Below are 25,306 nucleotides of genomic sequence, written 5' to 3'. Positions count from 1 at the left end.
ATCAGCATATCAAAGCCTCCTCTAAATAATGCATTATCATCTCCCTACCCTTCAGCAAATTCCTGGCTACCATAATATATTCTAACACCTTTTTAATCTTACCATTACGAATCGAATAAAAAGTCAAAATAAAACTTTACAATGATTAATACGGTTTGATATTTAAAAAAACAATAATATATATTATTATTATCATTACACTAAGTACTATTAGTATTGTTTAATAAATAAAAGTATACGCATACCCTATTAAATATAACCTAATAATTAAATCACAGATCCGTTATCCCGAATAATTTGGCAGATTCGGATTATAGGTTCTTATCAGACATTCTAATTTTATTCCAAACAGTGCCCCACTGGAAAAAAATTTAAAAACATTGTTGTCGAACACTAAAAAATTCTTGAGACATAAAAATAGTTGTTCGTAAGTTAGGATAAAAATAAATAGTTCAAAACGTCTCTAAACTGGTGAAACGGATCGATTTACCGTCATGTTTTTAGACTATATGCTTTTAAATCGCCAGTAAATATTTGTAGGTAATACACTGCAACAGTTTTGTTATAATTACAATATCAATTATAAATTTGAGTATTTCATCATGTCAGAGTCCTTCGTGTGGTGTGCAGTACAAAGTTTTCGATTGAAATATATTTTAAGTTTGTAAACTCTAAACTCTCGGTGAACGTCGCATTAATACTCGACAAGCAATCTGGAAAGGGATAAAATGGAATTCATTAAAGTTTGCAACGACTTGCAGTCGAGTTTTCTTATATTTACTTACACTCTAGCCACGTGTAATTTTGTACACATTATTATACGTATACATATACTTATTTGTTTATCCCTAAAGCCTATTCCAAAAGACGCGCCGTCATGGTCGCAATTACAACTATATACCTATAAGTATTATATAATATTATAGCCGAATTGAAATTTAATAAAATAAAAAAATCGTATACAGGACGACAATTGTATCACTGAACATCATGCGTATCGATCACATTATAAGCAGAGCACACTACCGAGGAAGGGAGAAAAAATTAACTACTATAATTATGACGCTCTGCCCCTAAATAGAATTTTCAACTAATATTTTTTTTTTTACTTGTAAGATATGCTCCGAATATGAAATGTTTTGAATAATATGGTTTCTGCAGTTATGAATAATAGGTATATGATGGTGATAAATTCATGTTTTTGGAGGTAAATATTGTGTCAACCGATTACATGGGTCTACGCGGTACCACGGTTATCTGCTCTATCTAGATAATGGTGTATATATATAATATTTGTCTTACATTAGTAAGAGTAATGACATTATTACGCTATAACCATGTGGTCCGCGTTTAGCGTTTCCTTGTTATTCGCCAAATTAAATAATACTATTTAGATAAAACGATTTCACTAGTCACTGAAACCACCTAACTATACGGTCGATTAGTTGAAGATTTGATAAAATTATGGTAACAAGTTAACCATGCGGTTTCCGTAGAAGACGGTGACAGTGCAATAGTCATTTTATCTTGAATTAATTAAATGTATCGTTATTATCATTATATATAATTATATAAGTCACGTAATGTCAAAGATGATATTTTACATCAGTATTTCGAACTAATAGATTTTTTAGTTTTGTCTATGTTAATATAATCATGTGAAAAATTGAATTTATTGTATACGATGTGTATTTATATTGAACTATGGCGCAGGTCGATCGACGACTTGGACCTATACACCGGACTGCTTTCGGAAAAGCCGTTGGAAGGAAGCATCTTGGGACCGACGATCACATGCCTGTTGGCCGATCAATTCTTGCGGGTGAAATCGGGCGATCGTTATTGGTACGAAACGAACGAGAAACCCCAAGCGTTCAACGAAGGTGATCAAAACACATGCTATGATATTAATATATTGAAGTACTCAGTTCGAATAAATAACGAACTGCACTTCTTTTCCAACAACCTTTTCGTACCTATCTCGTAACACACACACACACACACACACACACACACACACACACCACTCCATATACATATCAGTATACAGGGTGTCCCGCGAGGATTTACCCATTGCGATATCTTCTGAAATAATGGAGATATCATAATTATGGTTTTTTAATAAGATTCGCAGGAACAAGAACTACAAATATTTCATGTTTTAATTTATTTTTATGTTTTGGTAAAAAAGTTAAAAAATGTATTTTTTTTATTTAATTAATTAAAAAAAATTGAAGATAGCCATTTTGTAGAATTTTTTTTTTTCTGAAAATATTGACGTTTTAATATTTTGATTTCATCAATTTCCTGATTTTTGATATTTTTTCTAGTTTCGAAAAACCCCGTTCGCCAGCCGTACGAGCACTCGGGCCACATGTTTGATACAATGATACCGCACTATCGTATTAAATAATTCTCAGTTTTTTGTCCTAAACACATATATATATGTATACTGTATATGTATTTTTATTATGATGAACTTTTAATTTTTTGTTTTTATTATCTGTAGACTGTACGTTTATAAAAGTGTTCATGTAAATCGTTGAGAGAAGTACCTATTGTAATCTAGATTATACAAATCAATAACCATAATGTATAAGTATGATGAAAAATTGTTTTGTAAAAATGTAATTATTTGTATAATAATATTTAAGCATATTATATGGACTTACCACGAATTGATCCGCGAATATAATAAAGCGAGTCCATGCTCGTTTTTAAATTTTCTTGGTTGCTAATGTTCGGGTTTTTAAAAACAATGTTTTTACATAGTTTGAAGGGCTTATATTCAAGTTATGTGCAAAGTTTATGCAACCCAAACATATATCATACATAATTTTGACGCTCGACCGCAACTAAGTCCGTATGTATAATATGTAACATTATTATTATGCCCGTGTATGTTCTTGCCCGTCGTGTTATATTTTTGTGCCCAATCAATACATTATTTTATATATCTGAGTAATATAAATGGAAAAATACGAAACAAAATATTTTAATAATATATTACTGTGTGTTTTGTATGTATGCGAACAGATCAGCTGTCAGAGATCCGGAAAACCACGTTTGCGGCAATAATTTGCGACAATTCCGACGAAATTGAATCCATTCAACTGCACGTGATGCACAGCAACCGGAAAGTCGGAAACGGCAGAGTTAGCTGCGATAGTTTAATAAAAACGTCTCTCGACCCATGGAAAGAAGAATACGACACGACCGTTACAGCGGCCCCTGCTCGAAGCCCGACCACCGCCTCTTAGGACCCGTCCGCCACCGCCAATGCAGTCACGATCAGTAATAATAATAAGAACAGATCGCAGTCGGCCGACGTTCTATTCGACAACTGTCGAATCCACTACTGCAAATCGATGATACGGGCCACATGTGAAGACATACATTTATTTCAAGTCGAGTAGCGCAAAAATACTTTTTAAAAACACCTACTTTAAACATATTACGATATTATGTATGATATCATTGTAAATACGCGTAGGAGCTCGCAACATACGGCACAGAGTTTCGTGATCGTAATATTTTATTTTTACTATCTATACTCACCAAAGCTCCTCTCCTTTCTCTCCAGCTTACGTGAGCTTAGCCCCTTAAAAAAGAATATGTTTAAGTTATAGTTTTCTTTATAATTATGTGCATAGATAGTTTTTTTTTAAGACAAAATATTATGTTCGTACAAAATCAATAGTAATTACTGATTAGTGATGACTGATATGAACGATGATGATTGAATAGTATATTGCGTCCAACTTTAATCTTGGAAAAATATAAAGGCTGTCAATCTGCTAGTAAACTAATAACAAAAAAAAAAATTAAAATAAAACAGTAACTGTTAATATTACATGTGTTATGATTGAACTTGAGAGAACGTCACGCCCGCATGTGTTGTACCCGCCGTCTTGCTATAACTTATTACCAGGGCTGGGATTTGTATGCAATAAAAAATTGTAAAATAATATACATTTTATTTACCAAAATATGCATTTAAATTTTTATAAGATAAAAACAAAATTATAATTACAAAAAAAACTATTTATTTATTGAAATACGTCAGTGATTGGCTGTTTGTCTTAATTAGAATGATCGAGAAATTAAAAAAAAAAATTAAAAATTAAATTTATAATTCACATTCAACACAGTGGAAATACGTATTGCATGCTACGATCACATACTTTTTTTAAATTTTCGATTATAAATCATCGGCAATTGGATCGTAGTATTGATTTATATTGACTGAAGATTTTATCGCATACCTATTGTACCATAAAATTGTATTTATAAAAATAAAATTTATGTTTGACAAAAAAACAAAGTTTTATACTTTAATCAGCGCAAGACTATAATTAAATAAAAAATATTAATCACTAAATATACTATAAAACATGCATTTTTTGTATTCTTATAATCGAAATATGCAATAATATGCATTTTATCCAAAATATGCAAAAACGTGCAAAATAAAAACACCGCAATTTATCTCATCTTGAGGTGATTCGTGGACATAACTGACAAAATCAATAATCAGAAGTTTCAAAAAAACAACATGCCGTTGCATATAAATCCTAGCCCTGTTTATTACGTACAACATATATTGTGTTATCACATTTTCGTTAAGCAGTGCCAATTTTGTGCAATATTTAGTTGGCTTTGATATTCGAGTAAATTAATAACCAATTATTATTAAACGTAAAGTTAAAAACGTATTCTATGGTTTGTTGGAAATGTTATTTCGATGTTAAATATGTTTTAATTTCCAAGCAAGTTATAAGCATTTAACTATTACAGTTTTAAAATGTTCATAATTCGCTTCCTCGTTATTGAGCACCTTGATGTGATAGAATATAAATAAATACACTAATATCAAAACTAACGGAGCTAAAATATGAGAACTGCTGATCGTAATATTTTACTGTGTTATACGCACGGCTTGCGAAACGGAGACAACATATTATCAAATTTGCATTTAACCGTTCCAATTTTATGTTTAGTCGTTTTTGATGTTAAAGTTTATTATTTAGTTTAATTACTTAAAGGCAAGAACATTATCTGCGACCTCCCGCTGGTTTTATACAAGCGAGTTATGAGAATTTTTAAATTTTACTACTTTACATAGTTACGTACTAATAACTCGCTTATAACTTAAATTATCGTAAGAAAAACCACCGAGAAATAATATCCTTATATATGTGGGCATATACTAGGTATAAGTTGACTTAAATATTTAAGTTTACTACATAAAGTTGGAAACGTGGAACTTATGAACGTGAATTTGTCAATGTTTTATGTTTGTAAAATGGAGACGTCAACATTTGCGAGAGTGACGTTCTATTAATAATAATAATATACATTAAATATTAAAGATTAGAGCTAGGGCATTTATTTATTTTTTTTAATATCTAAAACGAAGATATGTTGCTATAAAATCGATTTATACTACTTGAGAGCGAATGCACAACATTTTATTTTGCATTTTTGCCTTTTTTTATTTATTTTTTTTTTTAACGCTTTTTTGAGGTTTTTAGGTACTTTGTTTGCTTTTAAGTAACATTTTGTAATATTGTTTTCAAAACTTGTTCTAAATACGTTTATTTGAAAGGTTAGCATTTATTTTTATATTATATTATATTTTAGTGTGTTCCGAGGACATTATTCAATCGATTTTATCTTGTTATGTTTGATTAAATTTATTGATTTATCGATAAAAGTAGATACCTGTTCGGTTTCTTATTGACAACTTTTTGTCGTGTGTCAGTCATTTATTTTTATAAATTATCTTAAACACAATAAATTCAATTTTCAGATTAACTGTGAAAGAAGAAAAACAGCAATTAGGCTTGTGAATAGAAATCCATTTTATCATAATACATTTTTTTAATAATTTAATAAGATAATGGCTCAAAATAAATTGTTTTTTTAAGCTATTTCATAAGGTTTATAGAGGTTTATTGCTTTATTTTAAGTTCTTTTCTTTAGTTTCTTATTGCTTCAAAATACGTTATCTATTAATAATATTTATAGTATTTTCAACAATTTTTATACAAAATAATTTTTCGCGTTTTTTTCAGTTTATTGCCTCTAATATACAATATTGAATTTAACCCTCATTCAAAAAATAATATGTGTTTATATTATATATATATATATTCCGAAATCTCTGCTTATACGAAACTCGCGCCGATTTCCAAGCGAACACGATGCGACGCCTTCATATAATAATATTAAAAAGTACTTGTAGCCTATAGGTATTATAATATTTTATCCAATGTTATAATATTTCATGATAATTGGGCAATACCAAAAAAAAAAAAAAAAACCATTTCGTCGTGATTGATTATTACGATAACAATAAATTATATGATGTATTTTACGGTACGTGCCTGCTATCATTATGGCAGTAATAATATATACAAACGTTAAAAAAATGTAATAATTCAAAGTGAACGTTTACGTTTTCAATAATTTCAAAAACAATTAGATGATGAGACTCGTCTCGTAATCATTTCTTTGATGTGCGTTCTTTGTGACTATTTATATTTTATAAAAACGATTTTTCCGACATTATACATCGTATGAGAAATAATAATAATAAACAAAAATAATTGTTATCTTAGTGCAATTTTGAAAATTACGATTTTTTTCAGTCAACTTTGTCATTACATTATTTAGTGATAAACTGTTAAGTATATATTAAGTATTGTGAATTTTCCATGTAAAAATATAAGTTTTAATTTTATTATTTTATAATATCATATTATTATGAAAATAATAAAGCGTAAAAATTTAATTTCACAAACATGTATTAAAATGAACTAAACTTTGTTTTTCTGTGGTTATAGTTTAATAACTACGTAAAATAATATGTAACTGTCTGTTAAAATGAATAATGAATTGCTAATAAAATATTATTAATGTTTACCAGAAATCTATATAATGATTTTATTTTTGTTGGTGGACGAATTTTGTTTGTAAATAATGTAAAATGAATTTTGTAATCGATTTAAACCTGTATATCTATACATAGTTATTTTATAAATAACCCATTGATAATTCTATTTGAATCAAACTTTACATCTGGGTACCTCGTGTAGATCATCTTTACCTTCGCATGTCGAGTTATATATGCAGTCCCCAGCTCCACCGCTCCTGTAAAGATGATAATGGTACGGCAAAACAACTTACATAGTTACACGTAAGAGTATAGGTAATAAAATTATAACATTGACGGGTATTGGGGGGAGGGCGAGGACATGTCCCCCGTGGAAAATAATGAAAGTGAATAAAATTGGTATGCAAAAAAAAAAATTAAAAAAAATATAAAACATGTTTTTAAATTCTCAATTTATGAGACCAATGCATGCCTATTTTTTTTTATTTCTGTTTTAAAAATAAAAAATTATAATAGGTATGAGTATTATGTTTTTAAGTGTTTGCGTCTACGTTTATTGAAATTGTGTATAGGGGCACTTCATTATTAATTGTTTCATGTTACGATTGTCTCAAAACGGTAGTATTATAACGTTTGTGATCACAACTCACCGACGTAAAATTAAATATATTATATATTATAATTCAATAATTATTTTACCAATTATATTTACTTATTATATTATTTAAACTTGCAACAGGAAAATAGTAAAGGTAGGCAAGTATTACTATAATATTCGTAGCCAACACATGTATGGGGGTCTGTGCGGTATTAAAATATATTATATGCCGCCAATTATTGTTCTTAATATATCAGCGGTTTAATTTGTTATTTTTCTAATAGTAATTGTTTTTGCGTTCCCGTGTCCGACTAATAATGAGAAATGTGAAATACTCAAATTAAATTGAAAATCCCCGCACATTATATTCGCTGGGAATTTAATCTAGAAAAAAAAATATATAGCTTGATATTTTTTTAAACAAGAAACATTTTTCATCATGACAAAAGACAATTGCGTTTCGTTCGCCACAAACACTCGTCTTTATATTTTCTATTCACCGCAAATATTGTATACATAAGAAATTCAAATAAAATAAAATCCCATCTTATTATAATTATAATTTTTAATTAAAAACGTTCTCTCACTTCACCTCGTCGACGGTTAGAGTTGAATTATTCAAATTTATATTTTTTTATTTTTTTTTTTTTATTTTCAATTGTGAATAGAATATACGTCATAACACTATTATAATTATTATAGTCGTACGGATTAAGCATTATGCGCCCCCGACAGTGTTAAAATTGTGGAATTTAACTTTCGGCGCTAGCGCCCATTCATTAATAGAGTCGCCCATATTATAATATCTCAACGTCGTCAATAGGTACGTACCTATTATTATCCTCTAGTCTTTTACTACAGACATGCAACTGGTTGATTTAACTGCGTCGAACGTTTACGGAATAATAATCTATTACAATATACAATTATGATATCAGTCGTAGCCTTATAGGTGCCGATATATTGTCGACGCGAACAACCAATTGAAGGAGTACAAATGTTAGAAAAGAATGAAAGACTCTGTTCGTCCAAAAATGACCTATTGCCCGAACATTTTAAAACTACTTTATCTTTTCGTCCATGAATATTAATATTTATTACTTTTTGACCACAATTTTTATGTTAACATTTTTTTTTTTTTGAATTTATAATATTTTCAACATGAAAACCTATATTCTTTTTTATTCTTAACACTGTATTGAAATAAGCTAATAAATGTACAAATACCAATATATCTTTTGAGAGCAATAAAAGCCGCCTCCACGTGATACTCTCTGGGTAATACTAAATGGCCTTATACAACTAATTTACACAAATAAATAATAAAGTGATTTCCAAAGTGTAACATAAAAATGTGGTCGAAAAACGATACAATATTCTTGGGCGAAAAGCGAAAGGTCATTTTTGGACGAAAAGAGTCTCGCCCACTAATGTAATTTAATAAATAATCGCGCATGTGCGATTAGTGCTAACAATGAATAGGCATAGTTTGTGTAGAATGAAAATTGTTCCCATCTAACTTGCCGCACTCGTGAGATTGTGGCACGCCACGGTGAAGTGATTCGAAGATAATGCTTTTCGTATGACACTGCGAAATGCCTCTGACATATGAACAGTTAAACACGATTTAGATATTAGACACGGAGATAGATAATCGTGTTTGAAATCAAGCCCGATCACGACACGCCTTCAGATCTCATACTGTATAGTGGGCGGCCCGTCACTCGTGCCATAGAACATAAGATTGCGCGAACGGGTATTATACCCAAACAATGAATGCATACAAAAAATTATTGGATTACTATAGTAAATTAAGGTTGGTTATTACGCATATTATTGGTTTTAATCGTTTTTGTATGAACCACAAAAATTATCGTTGTTTCGAAAACTATTAACAAGAATATATTTTGATGAAAAGAGCCACCCAGTGGTGACACTTTTAATTTGAGGAGCTTAAATGCACGTGTATCAATTACGCAAAAGATTCAGACACCGCACTTACGCTATAGTCGCCTTGGAGGATTGCCGGGTGTGGCAGCAGATGCTAAGTTTTAAATTAGAGCATTTTTATGAGAAGTTAGCCTGTCATGAAACCTTTTTATAATAATGCTTGGCTTCTTAATTAAACGTTTTTAGATTTAGATCTATGTGGAGTGTATAATTTGATATGTACATAAAAATTGTTAACATTCATTTCTAGTTTCATATTTCAAAGCACAGTATTATTCGGCATATTTCAATATGTAAAAATCAATTTCGGACTAGTCATACGTTTTATTTAAGTTTAGACGAGTAGACACATTTACCATAGGTATCTTCGTCCGAAATTTGATTTTTAAATACCTAAATTCTACAAATAATACTCTGCTTTGAAATATGAAATTAGAAATGTACTACGTTACCGTACAAAAAAGCAAAAAACTTAAAAAATATATAACGATATAAAATTGTTAAAAAAAAATTTTATTATTTATAATTTTTTTTTTTTTTTTTTGTTAATAGTTTTTGGAATAATAAGTTCATGATACGTGGTAAAAAATTGTTCGCTAAAAAAAGAAAAATGTTTATAGCTCAAGTATAAGTAATTAGTGTCTTTTAATTTCAACGATGGCCAGTCTTTTGGAGCACATGATATTATTAAATATGCGCAACAGTCAAATTTTTAACGTGTCACGCTGTCACGTCGATGTCAACCGTTAAAACAATGACGCACAACCATGCATTGGCCATTAACTACTAAAGCGTACATTACTTTGAGTGTACGCCTCAGATAAAATTTTTTTTTTTTAACCGGCGTATTCATAACAAGTATCTTATAAAATTATTTGTGCACCACCTAACACCTGATGTGAACCTCACGAGCCACTGACCCGCAGACTTAAGGGTGCTTAGTCGCTGATAAGTTATGACGGAACATTTCTGTACCAACTACCACGGCAATTCCTTAACTATCATACCAGAATCAGACATGGTCGAAATGATACTAAACAGACTAAGTCGTTAACAAACAACGACGCAAATATTTTAACAAGTTTAGAAACGTTAGACACTAACATACAACAGTTAGAGTATAATGAATACCATGTATGATGCAATTCAAATCTGAGGGACCAGTGCATAAACTGGGATGCGATGGTTTAACTAAGTACGAATATTTTCTTCAGTTACGACGGCGAATGGGACGTATAAAAAACACTAAGTTAACACAGCCAGGAGGTAACGTAAGTAGTGTGTGTCACATTTTTTATGGGTGTTATATTGACTAAGGCTGGAATTTCGATTCGTTTAGTATGGTTTTCCAAGGCTTAATGTGCGATGCTCGTATTTTTGTTATAAATTTGTTATATTATATTATGTCCTTTTGAATGACAATAAGAAACTTTAGTTTACATTTTTTTAAGTTTAATGTATTTATTTAGGGCATTTTAAAGTTTTTGGAAACAAAATATGAATTTGAAATTTTATTTTAAGATTTTTACACACCAATATGATTTTTATATAAATATAAAAGACTTTAAAATAGGTTAGGTACACGTAATTCATTCACATTAAATTATCAGACAATAATTGATACTTCAAAACCTAGATAACGAGTCTAAACGACGTCTACGGTAAAACTACGTTTTTTATTTAGAACTATGAGATGAGATCTAGCTCTCTGCACAACTTTTTTTTAAATACATACTAATACTACTATTACTGATTTAAAAAAATAAATAAATACATTTGTAAGTTTTTTTTAATTTTAAGTCATTTTTATAAATTATAATCCATTTTTGAGTTTTTTCAAGTCATTTTTAAATTTTTTTAAGGGAATTTTTTGAGATTTTTTAAGGCATTAGAACCCAAGCCCTAGTTATGACTCACGCCAAAGCAAGGAAAGATCCAGTGAGCTGCACAAATCCTATTTCCATTGTCAATGAAGTCAGAACCATGTGTAAAATTAAAAAATAAATGTGTTTATGTATAAAACCTGTATGATATACTATGTAAGTATATTCCGGTTAATTATTATTTATTTATTAAAAAAATACGGGCTGGTAGCCCAATGATTACATTACAATAATGTGATATTATACATAAGATATACAATATTTAGTTTAATATATCAATAATATAAGTATAAAATTCACAACTTCACAAGATATTATTTTTAATTTACAGTTATTATTTAAAGAGAAAGTTGGTTCTACGTTGATAACTCTCATCATCCTTGCAAGAGGCTCATTAGCAGCGTAATTAAAGATCATCTAAAGTTTAATTCGTGGTACTTATAAGAACATAGAACGGAGAGTTAATTTGAGAGGGAAAAGATTAGAATTATGAAATTAATGTAACTAAGGAGATTCGGGTAGTCTATAATTTTACCTGAAAGTAGCTCATTAAGAAAATCTAAATTCGCTTGTACTCTTTCAGCTAGCAAAAACAAATATAAAGAAGGACAGCGGAGGAATCTGGTGATAGGTGATCAATTTTTGCGTGTATGTGTATCCAGCAAAGAATTCCACTGTGGCCGCTCTAAAAGATAACTATAATTAGCTATAATTATAATTTACTAAGATTTTGAATTATTATTTATTTATTTTTGTTATAATTTATTAGTTATGTATGGTCATTGCTAATTGTAATCATTGCACTTAACATTTTTCGCATATTTTAAAAATGACTGGCGGTAGATTTGTTAGATTCTATCAGTATAATTGTTATCTTTTGTAACTTGTACCATCATGTTTGTACCATCTTTCATTCTTATTATCATCGTATGGGTCACTACTTTTATATTTTTATGGTACACTGTGTAACAATTAAAAATAACAAGTAGGTACTTGAAATATTATAATGTACATTAAATTAAATGTTATAATTAGTGATGTTGTCTAATTATAGACAATAAGGTATTGAAATCTAAAAATAAAAATATATATATATTAATAATCAAAAAAAAATAGAGCGTAAGAAATTAAATCAATTTAAATTCTTAACACAGTATATATATAGAAGCCAAATGTTTCTACAAAAGATTTCATTATCACTTATTCCCTCATTTAAATTCATTAATTTCTCTAAGTCAATTCTTGGTAATCCTAGTGACGATATAAAAACTTAAAATATAGTAGGTACTGTGATCTACAATAATAATTAATAAATATACAAAATAGAAAAAATCAAAAAGCTATTTTTTTTTGTCACTGAAAGTGGTTTTTTCCCATCGTATTTTTGTAATATATTCTTTATTTTCAATTCAATCACATATAAACAAAAATTTTAATGTATAATTTTGTATTGGCAAAAAATTGTATATTATTAATATAAAACGTCATATTGACTGGCATTTGTGAGAAGTTTATTAAATTTTTCATTAGTCTAATTATTGTATCATTTTTTTTTTTTGTTTTTAATTACTCAATTTTGTATGAATTGTTTGATGTATGAACATATCTATTACTATCTCCACTACTCGAATCATCATTTCTACAATATTCATCTAACCGATCTGGCTGGTTATCACAACTTATGTTACAATGATTTGTTGCTAGTTGAGCACCATCACTATAATTCAAATTCAACATAATTCTTATTAAAATTTAAAATATCTAAATCAATAATATTTTTTTCAAAATGTATTTTCATTGTTATTACTGTGAGTCATTACATTAATTATGATTATAGTTCATAAATATTTTGTAAATTTAGATTTGATTTTTTGACATTTAGATATTTTAAATTTTAATAATAATTATGTTGAATTTGAATTATAATCAAATCTAAATTTACAAAATATTTATGAACTATAATCATAATTTATGTAATGACTCACAGTAATAACAATGAGTATACATTTTGAAAAAAATATTATTGATTTACAATTTTACTTAAAATAATATACAAATATTACCTGTTATGAATAGGAGGTTCTTTGGGTATTGGTGCAGGTTGTGAAGAAGTTTGGTTCATATAGTCAGCAATTGGCTGAATAAGAGAAGTATGAATTGGATTTTTTCTGTAAAAAATCAAATTAAAAAAAGATAGTAGCAGTGATAAAATTAAATAACTATGTTAGAATATTACATCTTAATCACATGAGTGTTGAAAAAAGGTCGAATAGCACTCATTGCTAGTCTGTTGTCTTTAGTGATGAAATTAACGACAACTCCCTTACGATCAAAACAGAATGAACGATCAATCCAGCGAATAAAATGTTCATGATTGGGCGGCAAATCATAGTTGATAACCGAAGACACTTGTACATCAATGGTTTGAGCCAATAAATGAGTGGTGATTAGTACAGGACTAGTACCAGAACAGAAATTATACAAAGTACTCTGACGTTGAATTTGATCCATTCTTTCATGCATAATCGATACATTGAATGCTTTTAAACGCATATTATTAGTCAATGACTCAACCTTATGATACGTATTGCAAAATATCACAACCTGGGTGATATTTAGAGTATTACACAAACTACATAAAGTGTCAAATACCCATTTTATGTCGGTGAAGTAGATAAAAAAATGTTTTATACCTAAATAAATAATAATGAATTAAATTCCAACAATTACGGTTAATTTAAAGGTTTTTACATTACTTTCTATATACTAAGAAAGGATTTTTTCAAAATTCGACCTTTAAGGGGGTAAAAGGGTTTTTTTATAGATATAGATATGTATTATTAATTATTTAATATTTGTTTGATATTTCTTTTAAGTGGTTGCTAGGATACTAAAAATATATCTAACTACTTAGATGTTTTTATTTTTTTATTTTTTTACCGTGCGACTACGGTGTTATAATATATACCATCCCATATTTCAACCCCTTACAGCCCTTTATTAGTATTAAAAAAATAGCCTATGTCCTTTCTCAGTGTCTAAACTATCTAAGTACCAAATTTCATTTAAATCGGTTCAGTAGTTCCTAAGATTTATGCGTTCAAACAAATAAACTCTTCAGCTTTATAATATTATAGTATAGATATTATTTTATTGGTAATTGTCCGATCGTGTCCACAGGACCGACGGCCATTTATGTGGATCATATGTACATATATGTCGCATCCATTTAGTGTAATCGTTTTTTTCATAAACTACGATCATATTGTATAAGTCATATTTTAGTTCATGAAATGGAAACTCTTATTTTACACTTAGTGTAATATTTTAAATTAATTACATTAATAGGTAACTTTTTGTGAAATCAAAATATTAATATTGATACGATAACACGAATCTAGTACCTTTAAATTGTAGGCATTAAGATGCTAAATAGGTATTATAGAACTTACTGTAGTACTATACGACATAGGTGTGCGCACGGGGGGTTTCGGGTATGGCTGGGCACCCCCCCCCCCGACATGTAATTGGGACCCAAAAATTTAAATCCAATAGCATATATTATATGGGTCCGTATTTTAACTAATGTTACTAGAATAAAAATGGTATTTTTTCTAAAATATGTCGTGAAAAAATGATGTTTTGGGATAAAAAAAATAATACAACGTATACTATTTTGAAATTGTGTGGTAAAACTTATTATAACTATAACAGCTAGATGTTATTGACTACAAAAGTAAAAATAATAAATAAATATTGCAATTATCTTGAAAATAAATTTTAGATTCAACTATCTAATGAAATATATTATATTTCTTGGTACTAGTAATATTACTGATTAATATGTGGTATAATGTAAATAATGTTTATACGTGCATGATAATTTATTAATATATGTTCATGTCTTTTTAAAAGAGGGCCCAAATTAAGAAAGGGGCCCGAAAAAATTGTAGGCACCCCCGAAATTCAGGTCTGCGCACGCCTATGCTGTACACTAATATGTTATCAATACCTGTTATCGATAAATAATCGGATCAATTGTATGAGTGTAACACGACTATGGCATTCTGGAAAAGTTTTATATTATATCATTTTTATTTTTATATGAAATCTTAGTAGCCAAAATAAAAAAGTAATTAATTGTTAAAATATTTCATATTTCTGGGGGACAGTGTTTTTTAAGTTGTATTTGTAAACGCCAATATTAATCAAAACGATGTGCTTGTTTTAAAGCTTCTGTAAAGTTTAACAGTCGTTGCCATAACTCTAATATTTGTAAAAATAAGTAATAATTTATTATTTATATAAATAATATTATTATATTTATTTATATAATGTATTATTTATTATTATTATAAATAATTATAATAATCATGAATAAATGTAATAGATTAAAAATTAAACTTAATTTAAACTGATTGTATTTTTTCATAATACGAAAAATTATTATTTCGATTTCACAAAAAGTTACCTATTGATGTAATTAATTTAAAATATTACACAAAGTGTAAAATATGAGTTTCTATTTCGTGAAATGGATAAAATATATGTCCATTTCATGATCTAAAATTTGACTTACACGATATGATCGTAGTTCATGAAATGGATATCCATTTCATGAAAAATACGATTACACAAAGTGGATGCGACATATATATTATATATAATATTAATCATATTTTTATTGCGAGCTGACGTAAGCTCCGTATGTCTTTGTGTTCTATGTTAATTTTCTTTGCTGTTGGAGTTTTACGCCAGTCGAGCTTTCTCCACGAATTTTAATAACATTCTCCCATTGTTTACCATAACCTTTGGTTTTATTTTATTTATATCAATAATATTAATGCTCATATGCATACTTTTTATTCAAAGAAATCCTACGACTTCCTTCACCAGTATGATGTTTAACGGACCGTAGATTGGTTACCTACATTGCCGCGGCGACAGTAACTGTAATGTTACAATTTGCATTCGTATTTAAGGATAGGTACATTTATTTTTAAATATATGTGCATTGTTATCATGAAAATACAATGTATAATTATATATTAATGTTAAATGATTAATTTTTATTTAAACCATATTTTCGAGTATCATTTTAATTATTAAGAGAATATTAGGGTATTTTTAAAGAATATTAACATATTTAAATTTTTTTTCAACTTAAAAATCCAAACCCTGATTATAACACATACCTTCTAATATTAGTTCTTCTTTTTTCATAAAAATACATACAGGATTACGCAAGAAATGAGTGTTCATATCCAAAGTATCCTTGGGCATTGGAACGGACAACAAAATTATCTGAACATCTTCTTTGAAGTACTTAAATATAACTCTAATTTTATCTTTGAAACCAAGATCAAGCAATAATTTATCAGCTTTGTCTAACACAAATGTCTTGATAAATTTAGTTTGTAGCGAGTTTCTAGCTATCATATCATAAACACGCCCAAGAGTGCCAACCACTACATGGGGTCCCATTTGCAATTCACGACTATCATCATGAATGTCTGTCCCACCAATACAAGCATGACAGTTTGCTTTCAAGAATTCACCCAAAGCAATAAGCATCTAAAAACAAAATTACATAAAAACTAGTTCGAAATCTAATTAAAAAAACTAAACTTACTTTTTGAATCTGAAGAGCCAAATCACGGGTCGGAACCAAAATGAGTGCTTGGCACTTGTTTAAACTTGGATCAATTTGTTGAAGAATAGATATCAAAACAGAAGTTGTTTTACCAGTACCATATTGAGCCTGAACAATGACATCATGCCCATTGATGCATGGCAAAATGGCATGCTTTTGAATAGCAGATGGCTTTTCAAAACCATATCCATAGATGCCACTCAACAACTCTTCTTTTAAATTCATGTCATGAAAGTTTTCCACCACTTCCTTCCAGTCAGACTTAATTCTTCCACCAATATTTATACTGAGTGATCCTGAGTAATCATTAATTTCACTATGTTTTCTAATTATTGCCTCATTTTTATTTGTAAGCTTGATGTAAAACTGTTTAATAGCTAAACAAATAATAATTAATTAAAATGAACTAAAGAAAAAATAGGTTTTTTCAATATACCATCCAATTCCAGTTCTTCATTCTGTTCAAGAATGTGTAAAGGACTATTCACAATGTGAGTGCTCTTGTCCAAAACATCCTGAGACATTAGTTTAGATAACAAAATGACTTGAATATCTTCTTTAAAAAACTTAAACAAATTTTTTATTTCAACTTTGTCACTAGTCAATAGTCTATCAGCTTCGTCTAACACAATTGTCTTGATAAATTGAGTTTTTAATGTCTTTTTAGCAATTAAAGCAGACACACAGCCAGGAGTGCCAACTACTACATGGGGAAAACTATCTAGCTTACGTATATTATTACAAATATTTTTTCCACCAATCCAAGCATGACAATCTATTTTCATAAAGTCACCAAAAGCCATAATCACCTAATCACAATGTTATATTATAAACAGTTCAACATTTATTAATAAAAACTAAGATTACCTTTTCAATCTGTTGAGCCAATTTACGTGATGGTACCAAAATGAGTGCTTGACACTCGTTCAAACTTGTGACAGTATTTTGGAGAATGGAAATCAAAACAGAAGTTGTCTTCCCAGTCCCAGATTGAGCCTGAACAATAACATCATGACCATTGATACATGGCAAAATGGTGCGCTGTTGAATAGCTGATGGCTTTTCAAAACCATATACATAAATACCACGCAATAACTCTGCTTTCAAACCCATCTCATCAAAGTTATACACCACTTCTTTCTGGTTAGACTTACAAGTTAATTGGGCATCCATGTCTGGTGGTTCTGAATAGTCACTGATTTCACTAAATGTGTAAATTCAGTAATACATAAGATAATTTATTTACTAAAATTAAGTAAAACAAAAACATTTAACTGTATCATTGCTTCATCTAATCAAAATAATAATTATTAAAATATCTATCTGTCAAATAATTAAATCTTACTTTACAAATATATTATGTACAATAATCTTAAGTTATCAAAATAATAAAAAATAGCAGAACTAAGAAAAATACCTAAATAATTATGCTTATTTAGAAAAGTATACAAATATTACCTGTAGTGGATAGCGAGGTCTCTAGATATTAGTGCAAAGTTCTGAGGACTATGTTTTGTATGGTTTATATGATCTATAACAGGCTGAATATGAGAACAATGAATTGGTTTTTCCCTGTAGGGAATTAAAATTGAAAATTGATAAGTAACGACTAAAGATCATTATATTATCTGAATTAGAAGATTATTTTCAATATTTAAATGTTTTAAAATAAATCATTATTCATGTCCTACATTTCGTCTTCGGTGATGAAATTTATGGCGATTCCCTTACGAATAAAAAATCCCAGTTGATTAATACTATGCACAGAGTTCTTCACAATTGGACGGCAAATGATAATTAATAACGAGAGAAACTTATTGTACATCAATATTTGGTGCAAATAAATGGGTAAGTACACGAATAGAGCCAGAATAGAAGTGAAACAATGTTATACTGCGTTTAAGTCGACATTCCAAGCCCTATTTATTTTATTTTATTAAAAGTGTTTAACTTAAAGCATTCTAGTTAATAAGTTATTATTTATTATAATACAGTGTTTCATTTATAGCTATACCCCAATTTGATTCATGTTCATTAAATTACACAATAATAAAAAAAATAAACTCATGAGAACGTCATACACTTATGTGTTGTCTCCATCTTACGAACGTGGAACAGCAAATTTGCATTCAGTTGAATCAATTTATACTATTAACTTTAATATTAGAGTCAATTTACCTATTGCCAAACTTAAAGGTAGGTAATAATATTATTAGGTCATCTCATAGGCTTTTATTGATATTTTAATTTTAAAGTAAGTTACGAGTATTTTTAAGTTTTAATATTTTAAATAACTATAACTTGTAGCGCGTAACACTCCCATTTTTGCTGTTTAAAAAAACGTTACGCCAGAATAGCTTACACTTGGATAACAGTAATCGTACAATTATCAAACTTTTCAAACATAAAAATGACAATAATACCTACCACTGAATAGATTAATACTGATGTTTGTACGTTGGTTTTCTGCAAAGCTATGCTATAATACTCATTTTTAGTAACTGTTAAAGTAATTTTATTAGTTTTTCATAGTGAGTAATGGATCAGTGACCGATTTGACATCTATTATTTCCAACATACAAATAAAGATAATACTGTCATTTTAATTTTAGTAAATGTTGATTTATTTATGGTAATTGTAGTTTCAAGTTTTAAACGAGATCTGTTCCCCTAAGAAATATTTAAGATATTTTGTTATATAATATATTAATATAATAATTAATAATATTCATTATATACAATCGCCTACAAAAATTAATAATCGTGCCCTCATGGCTACATCAACAGCAAACTTTCTAAACCTGTAACCGTACTTATACAGTTATACCAAGACTAAATTAAGCCATGCAGTTTTACCACCACACGACTACATGAGCATAAACAGCGGTTGAGTGAACGGTAAAATTAGGCACTCGTAGGTCGAAACCGCTTAAGAGGACGCTATACCCCCATGTGTTTTCTCTGTCTTATACACACGTATCATAGTTAAAAACTGTTTTGCGCGGGACAACTTTACTCCCTCGATATTTATATTAAAATTACCAAAATTTTAAATCACATTGAGAAGAACTTTACCTATGTTGTAGCGTTTTAATTTTTTTGATAGTGGTAACCAATAATTTTTAATAATTTAATGAAAAAAACCTAAAGTTCTCAAACCGATAACTTTAATTGCATTCATGTTATCAAAAAAATTAAAACGCTACGACACAGGTAAAGTTCTTCCCAATGAGATTTATAATTTTGGTTGTTTTGATCAAAATATCAAGGGAGTAAAGTTGTCTCGCTCAAAACACTTTTTAACTATGTTACGCGTGTATAAGACAGAGACAACACATGTGGGTATAACGTCCTCTTAATTATTATTGCGGTCACGCTCAGTAAACGAGGCGTGTTCAATAAATACCCAGACAAAAATTATTACAGAAAAACGGTTAATGTTATCGATAATGTTGTTATGCCAAAATAAACTAGAGATAATGACCATTATTTCAGTATATACTAATAATCATTATCTCAGTCATCGACAATACGTGTTCAAAGTTGGTCGTTTTGTATACAATCGTGATTTTACGATGGATAATATTACGGAGCAACGCGTGTATATTAAATTTTATTTCAAAATTGGTAAAAATGCTACGGAAACTTTTGAACTGATTAAATTGGCTTTTGGAGATGTTTCACTAAGCCGCTGTGTAACTTTTGACTGGTTCAAACATTTTAAAGAAGGTCGGATATCCATTGAAGATGATCATCGTCCTGGGCGTCCATCATCATCAAAAACAAATGATACCATTGATCTTGTTCGAAACAAAATTAGAAACGACCGAAGATTAACTGTTAGAGAAGTAGCCAATGAAGTTGGTATATCAATTGGCACTTGTCATTCAATTTTATCAGATGAATTGGGTATGAAAAGAGTGTCCGCAAAATTAGTACCAAAATTGTTAACGGAGGAGCAAATGGAACATCGCATTGAAATGTGTTTAGAACTAAAAAATCGGGTTTCTAATGATCCAAATTTTATTAAATCAATTATTACGGGTGATGAAACATGGGTATATGGATATGATCCCGAAACCAAAGTGCAATCATCGCAATGGAAGACCGCAAATTCACCTCGTCCAAAAAAATGTCGTCAGGTCCGATCAAACATCAAAGCAATGCTCATTGTTTTTTTTTTGATTTTTTTGGTTTAGTTCATTATGAGTTTGTACCTACGGGTCAGACAATAAATCAAGTGTTTTATAAACAAGTATTAGAAAGATTAAGAGAGAAAGTACGCCGTAAAAGACCAGAAGTGTGGAAATCAAAGTCATGGTTTTGCATCATGACAATGCACCTGCGCATTCAGCACTTTCCATACGTGAATTTTTGGCATCTAAAAATATACCAGTGGTACCTCACCTACCATATTCACCTGACTTAACTCCGTGTGATTTTTTTTTTGTTTCCGAGACTGAAAAGTACCCTCAAAGGCCATAGATTCGAAGACGTTGACGAAACTATCCATAACGCGACACAAGAGCTAAAGGCTATAACTATGGAGGAAATTCAAAGGAGTTTCAAAAAGTGGCAAGACCGTTGGGAGTATTGTATTAAAGCTAAAGGACACTATTTTGAAGGTGATCCATTTAAATAGTTTATAAGTTTTAAATATAATTTGTAATAAATGTTGGCTGGGAATTTATTGAACACACCTCGTATATACCAAATTATTGTCAATACAAAAATAATATTCAATATTGACAATTAATACAAGTTAATATAAGTTTATATAAGTTAATACAATTTTATTTATTTTTAACTTTAAAAATGATAAATTGTGATCATTCTTGTTTGATGGTAACTTGCCCGGCTTGACTACTTGAGAGTTGAAGTATAGAATGAAGTTACTGGACGTTGTTTAACGCCAGTGGCCAGTGCACCGCGCACACGCGTTTTCATTTTTCACAACACTAGATACGTGATTTTACTGATGCAGCATAAACCATGAAAAATTATATTTGTTATAATATTTCAATTTAGATTTTGATGACAGATATTTGATCTTCAAAACTATTCATTAATTTTAGTGTTGTAAAATTATAAAATATGGCACAAAAAACAAGAATCAATTACTTCCTATGTAAACGCCTTCTGCCTCAGAATTCAGATAACCACATAAAAATAATACGTCTACAAATAAACAAATATCCTCACATTCTTCACCAATAAACTTGTAAACTCGATTAACTTATTTAATTTTTTCCAAAATTTGTCGCACTCAAGTTTATAATAAAAAGACTTCATAAACGTTTCTTTTACCGAGGACGTAAACTACAGTTAATATTAAAGTATTGAATTTTATATTAACCTAAGTTATTAAATGATGATATCAGATATCTTAATTTTTCTGATAAAAATTTGGATGCCAAACATATTTTCGAGTACCTAAATTAATCGGTAATCGGTCAAAAAGTTCGGGGACAAAAAGTCCATAAACAAAAAGTCCGTTTAAAAAAAGTTGGACAAAAAGTCGAGATTCAGTTTTTATATTCAGACAAAAAAACCGAGCATATTTTTAGAGTCGGGCAAAAAGTCCAAAAATACAAAATATTTTATATAATTAATATTTATTTTAAAAATTTAAAAATGTAGACATTATATATATTATGGTAATCGGAATAAAAAAACCTCAAACGAGGCAACGAAGAACCTAGGAAAAAAATCCCTGACACTTTTTGTTTTGAATGATTGAAACATCAAATTATAAAATTAATAATGATTATAATAATTATAAATTCAATAATTATAATAGTTAATAAATGCATTTTCTAGACTTAAAAGTTAATTACAAATTTATTTATAATTAATTAACAACATTTAGATTTTAATAAAACAAAATATATCATTTATATAAATTTTAATTTTTAGAATATGTTTTGTGAGTTGTGACATTGGTTTATTTAGTTTTATAAACGATATATTTTTTTTAATTAAAATCTATATGTTTTTAATTAATTATAAATATAACATTTAAAAAATTGAAGTATAGGGGTTTTTTCTGGGAATTTTTATCCCGAGTTTCTATATTATACACATTATATTATTATATTTTTTTCTTAATTAGGTATATAAAATATTTTATATTTTCGGACTTTTTGTCCGACACCAAAAATGTGCTCGAACTTTTTGTCCGACTATAAAAATTGAATCCGGACTTTTTGTCCAACTTTTTTTAAAGCGGACTTTTCGTCCGCCATTCAAATTAATCGTTAACTATAATTTCGAAGTGGAATGACACTCATTGAATATCATCACAAGCAAGCAATCTTCTAACATCAATACTGAAAGAAGATTTCATTATTTATTTACTTATTGTGAATAAAGTATTAAGTTTTGGATTACCTCTTTCAAAACAACTTCAAAGAATTAGTATTGATCTAGGTAAAGATATGGAACTTGCGGAAGATATATCAAAAAACTTCAAACTTTAATATTGGTTTCTCAGTTCGAATTTCATACTATTTTTGAAAATGCACTGAGTTAAGCAAATAAACTATATAAACTTATAGATATACATATTTCCATGCCACATATTATAGGAAGACATTAAGAGAATCAAAGAGTAATCATTGAACAAATCCACCAGAATCGTATTTTCAAGTTGCTTTTTTATTCCTTCTAGATTTATTTATAGATCAACTAAATTTAAAGTTTGTTAACAAAAAAATGTTATTATTGGCCTTCAAATCATTAATATCAACAAATAAAAATTAAGTGCACTTCTTCCATCTGGCAAAAAAATACCTAGTTTATTTAAATTAATGTAATGAATCTATGTTATTAACTGGGTTTAAGTTGAGGCAAAAATGTTTAGAAAATATTTAATCATCAAAAATATCAAGAAATACCATAGAAGCGATAGTTTTATGCAAAACACAAACTTATCCAAATGTATTTAAACTCCTACAGATTTTTTGCATCTTTACAAGTATCAACTGCATCTAGTGAAAGGTCATTTTCAAACATGAAAAGAATAGACATATTTATGAAAATCTATGTCACAAATAAATAAACATTGGTTTATTTATTCTTTTATAATTATGAGTTTTTAAGTCTTTTTTCATTATAAAAGTAGTTAAATAGATTTAGCTATACTAGCTATCCACAAAGAAATTTGAAGGATTGATGTGAGTGAAGTGGTCGACCAACTCAATTAAAAAAATTAAGTGCTTAGATCTTTTACTATAAATTTGATAAGGTTTCAAAATTATTAAGTTTACAAATATATCATTATAAAAAGGTAATTTTAAAAATAAATGTTAGTAATCAGTAAATAACCTTAAACTTATCTATTATAGTATTATACCATATACAAATTTCAAACTTAAAATTACTTGTCAAATGCTAACATAGTATTTTGAAAACAAATAAGTTCAGTATTTTTAATCATTGGTAAATAGTTCTAAAAATGGTGTATGTGATTCATTAAATGTTTAAAAACCTCCAAAAAATTACCCAAAATACACCACTGAGTTTAATAATTATACAAGTACCACTTATACTGGTATTAAAATTGTTGTTAAATATGTTATGTTTGTATAAATCGATAAGCATAGATATAATATGTATTATATCTATACTATGTAATGGCAGAGTAAATTTCAGAAGCCATCTGGTACCATTCCTAAGCTGCTCCTCTGATACGGCATATAATTTACCAGAAAACCTTTAATAATTGAGTCATGAGTCATAACACATTAATTGTCAAGATAAAATATGAAATTACATTACCTAGATGAAAATACATATAGCATTAACCACAGCCTAATATAATAAATGGCGTTAAACTTAATATTAACTTAATACTTAAGGTATCGATATAGTATATACCCAAGCCTGTCTAGGTATTAAAAATGTCTTAAATTTTGAACTCAATTAGTATATATGCCTACCTATTACGCAACTATATTTAAAGAAAATGTAATTGAAACATTTGGTATTTAGTAATTTGAGCATTTAATTCATTAATATATTATTTTTTTTATTTTTTTAATAATACTAAATAAATTTAATCAGCATGCAAGTATCTTTGGTTATATTATCTTATCTAACACATTGAATAATAATACATTTTATTCTATTAAGTATAGGTAGTTAAGTTATTTTTATTCAGTTGTGTATTTTATTAATCGATTGATGAAATCGAATTTAATGAAATTAAGCATGAATTCAGAGTTCTACTTACAATAAAAACCAAAGGATTAAAGCAATTAATATTTAATACGTATTTGAATTTAATTTTTCACAGATTTGACTAAGAAAATCAAAAATTAAAT

The 25,306-nt window shown here is 28.5% G+C and overlaps 3 protein-coding genes across 10 annotated transcripts in view; 2 read left to right on the top strand and 1 right to left on the bottom strand.

Annotated features, from left to right (window-relative positions):
* Positions 1 to 6,643, top strand: part of LOC113552890 (chorion peroxidase) — a 49,180-nt gene extending 42,537 nt beyond the window's left edge. For all 6 annotated transcript variants that reach the window (XM_026955897.1, XM_026955896.1, XM_026955898.1 and 3 more), the window contains 2 exons: positions 1,714 to 1,883; positions 3,037 to 6,643. In XM_026955897.1, coding sequence (XP_026811698.1) covers positions 1,714 to 1,883; positions 3,037 to 3,260 — 394 coding nt within the window. In that variant the 3' untranslated portion in view covers positions 3,261 to 6,643. The remainder of the gene's footprint in view (positions 1 to 1,713; positions 1,884 to 3,036) is intronic.
* A 6,186-nt stretch (positions 6,644 to 12,829) lies between these two features.
* On the bottom strand, positions 12,830 to 25,274 carry LOC113551572 (eukaryotic initiation factor 4A-like). 3 transcript variants are annotated; one of them, XM_026953878.1, is made up of 9 exons: positions 25,216 to 25,274; positions 18,441 to 18,554; positions 17,850 to 18,186; positions 17,419 to 17,791; positions 16,962 to 17,359; positions 16,525 to 16,903; positions 13,566 to 14,022; positions 13,393 to 13,497; positions 12,830 to 13,046 (listed from the first exon to the last, which is right to left on the bottom strand). In XM_026953878.1, the coding sequence occupies exons 3-9, from the start codon at positions 18,153 to 18,155 to the stop codon at positions 12,896 to 12,898; spliced, it is 2,169 nt and encodes a 722-aa protein (XP_026809679.1). In that variant the 5' UTR covers positions 18,156 to 18,186; positions 18,441 to 18,554; positions 25,216 to 25,274; the 3' UTR covers positions 12,830 to 12,895. The 3 variants fall into 3 exon arrangements, with proteins under 3 accessions (XP_026809679.1, XP_026809680.1, XP_026809681.1); XM_026953879.1 differs by lacking the exon at positions 25,216 to 25,274 and adding an exon at positions 19,410 to 19,508 and having other exon boundaries at positions 18,441 to 18,513; XM_026953880.1 differs by lacking the exon at positions 18,441 to 18,554.
* LOC113552596 (protein GVQW3-like) lies at positions 20,558 to 21,624 on the top strand. The gene is made up of 3 exons (XM_026955448.1): positions 20,558 to 21,119; positions 21,182 to 21,296; positions 21,441 to 21,624. The coding sequence occupies exons 1-3, from the start codon at positions 20,558 to 20,560 to the stop codon at positions 21,622 to 21,624; spliced, it is 861 nt and encodes a 286-aa protein (XP_026811249.1).
* Positions 25,275 to 25,306: the final 32 nt, after the last annotated feature.

The sequence above is a fragment of the Rhopalosiphum maidis genome, chromosome 2 (genome assembly GCF_003676215.2).
Source record: "Rhopalosiphum maidis isolate BTI-1 chromosome 2, ASM367621v3, whole genome shotgun sequence".
Classification (NCBI taxonomy): Eukaryota; Metazoa; Arthropoda; class Insecta; order Hemiptera; family Aphididae; genus Rhopalosiphum; species Rhopalosiphum maidis.
Note: the sequence above shows the minus strand (reverse complement) of the source record. Positions and strands in the feature narration are given on the sequence as shown.

What these genes read in the sequence shown, in the direction of transcription:
- LOC113551572 (XM_026953878.1), bottom strand. Translation starts at nt 18,155, where the DNA reads ATGGATGCCCAATTAACTTGTAAGTCTAACCAGAAAGAAGTGGTGTAT. An exon ending in TGGCTCAACAGATTGAAAAG is followed by an intron (nt 17,792 to 17,849) that starts GTAATCTTAGTT and finishes CATTGTGATTAG; the next exon opens with GTGATTATGGCTTTTGGTGA. An exon ending in TGGCTCTTCAGATTCAAAAA is followed by an intron (nt 16,904 to 16,961) that starts GTAAGTTTAGTT and finishes TTTTGTTTTTAG; the next exon opens with ATGCTTATTGCTTTGGGTGA.
- LOC113552596 (XM_026955448.1), top strand. Translation starts at nt 20,558, where the DNA reads ATGGATAATATTACGGAGCAACGCGTGTATATTAAATTTTATTTCAAA. An exon ending in ACCTCGTCCAAAAAAATGTC is followed by an intron (nt 21,120 to 21,181) that starts GTCAGGTCCGAT and finishes TTTTTGGTTTAG; the next exon opens with TTCATTATGAGTTTGTACCT. An exon ending in CCAGAAGTGTGGAAATCAAA is followed by an intron (nt 21,297 to 21,440) that starts GTCATGGTTTTG and finishes TTTGTTTCCGAG; the next exon opens with ACTGAAAAGTACCCTCAAAG.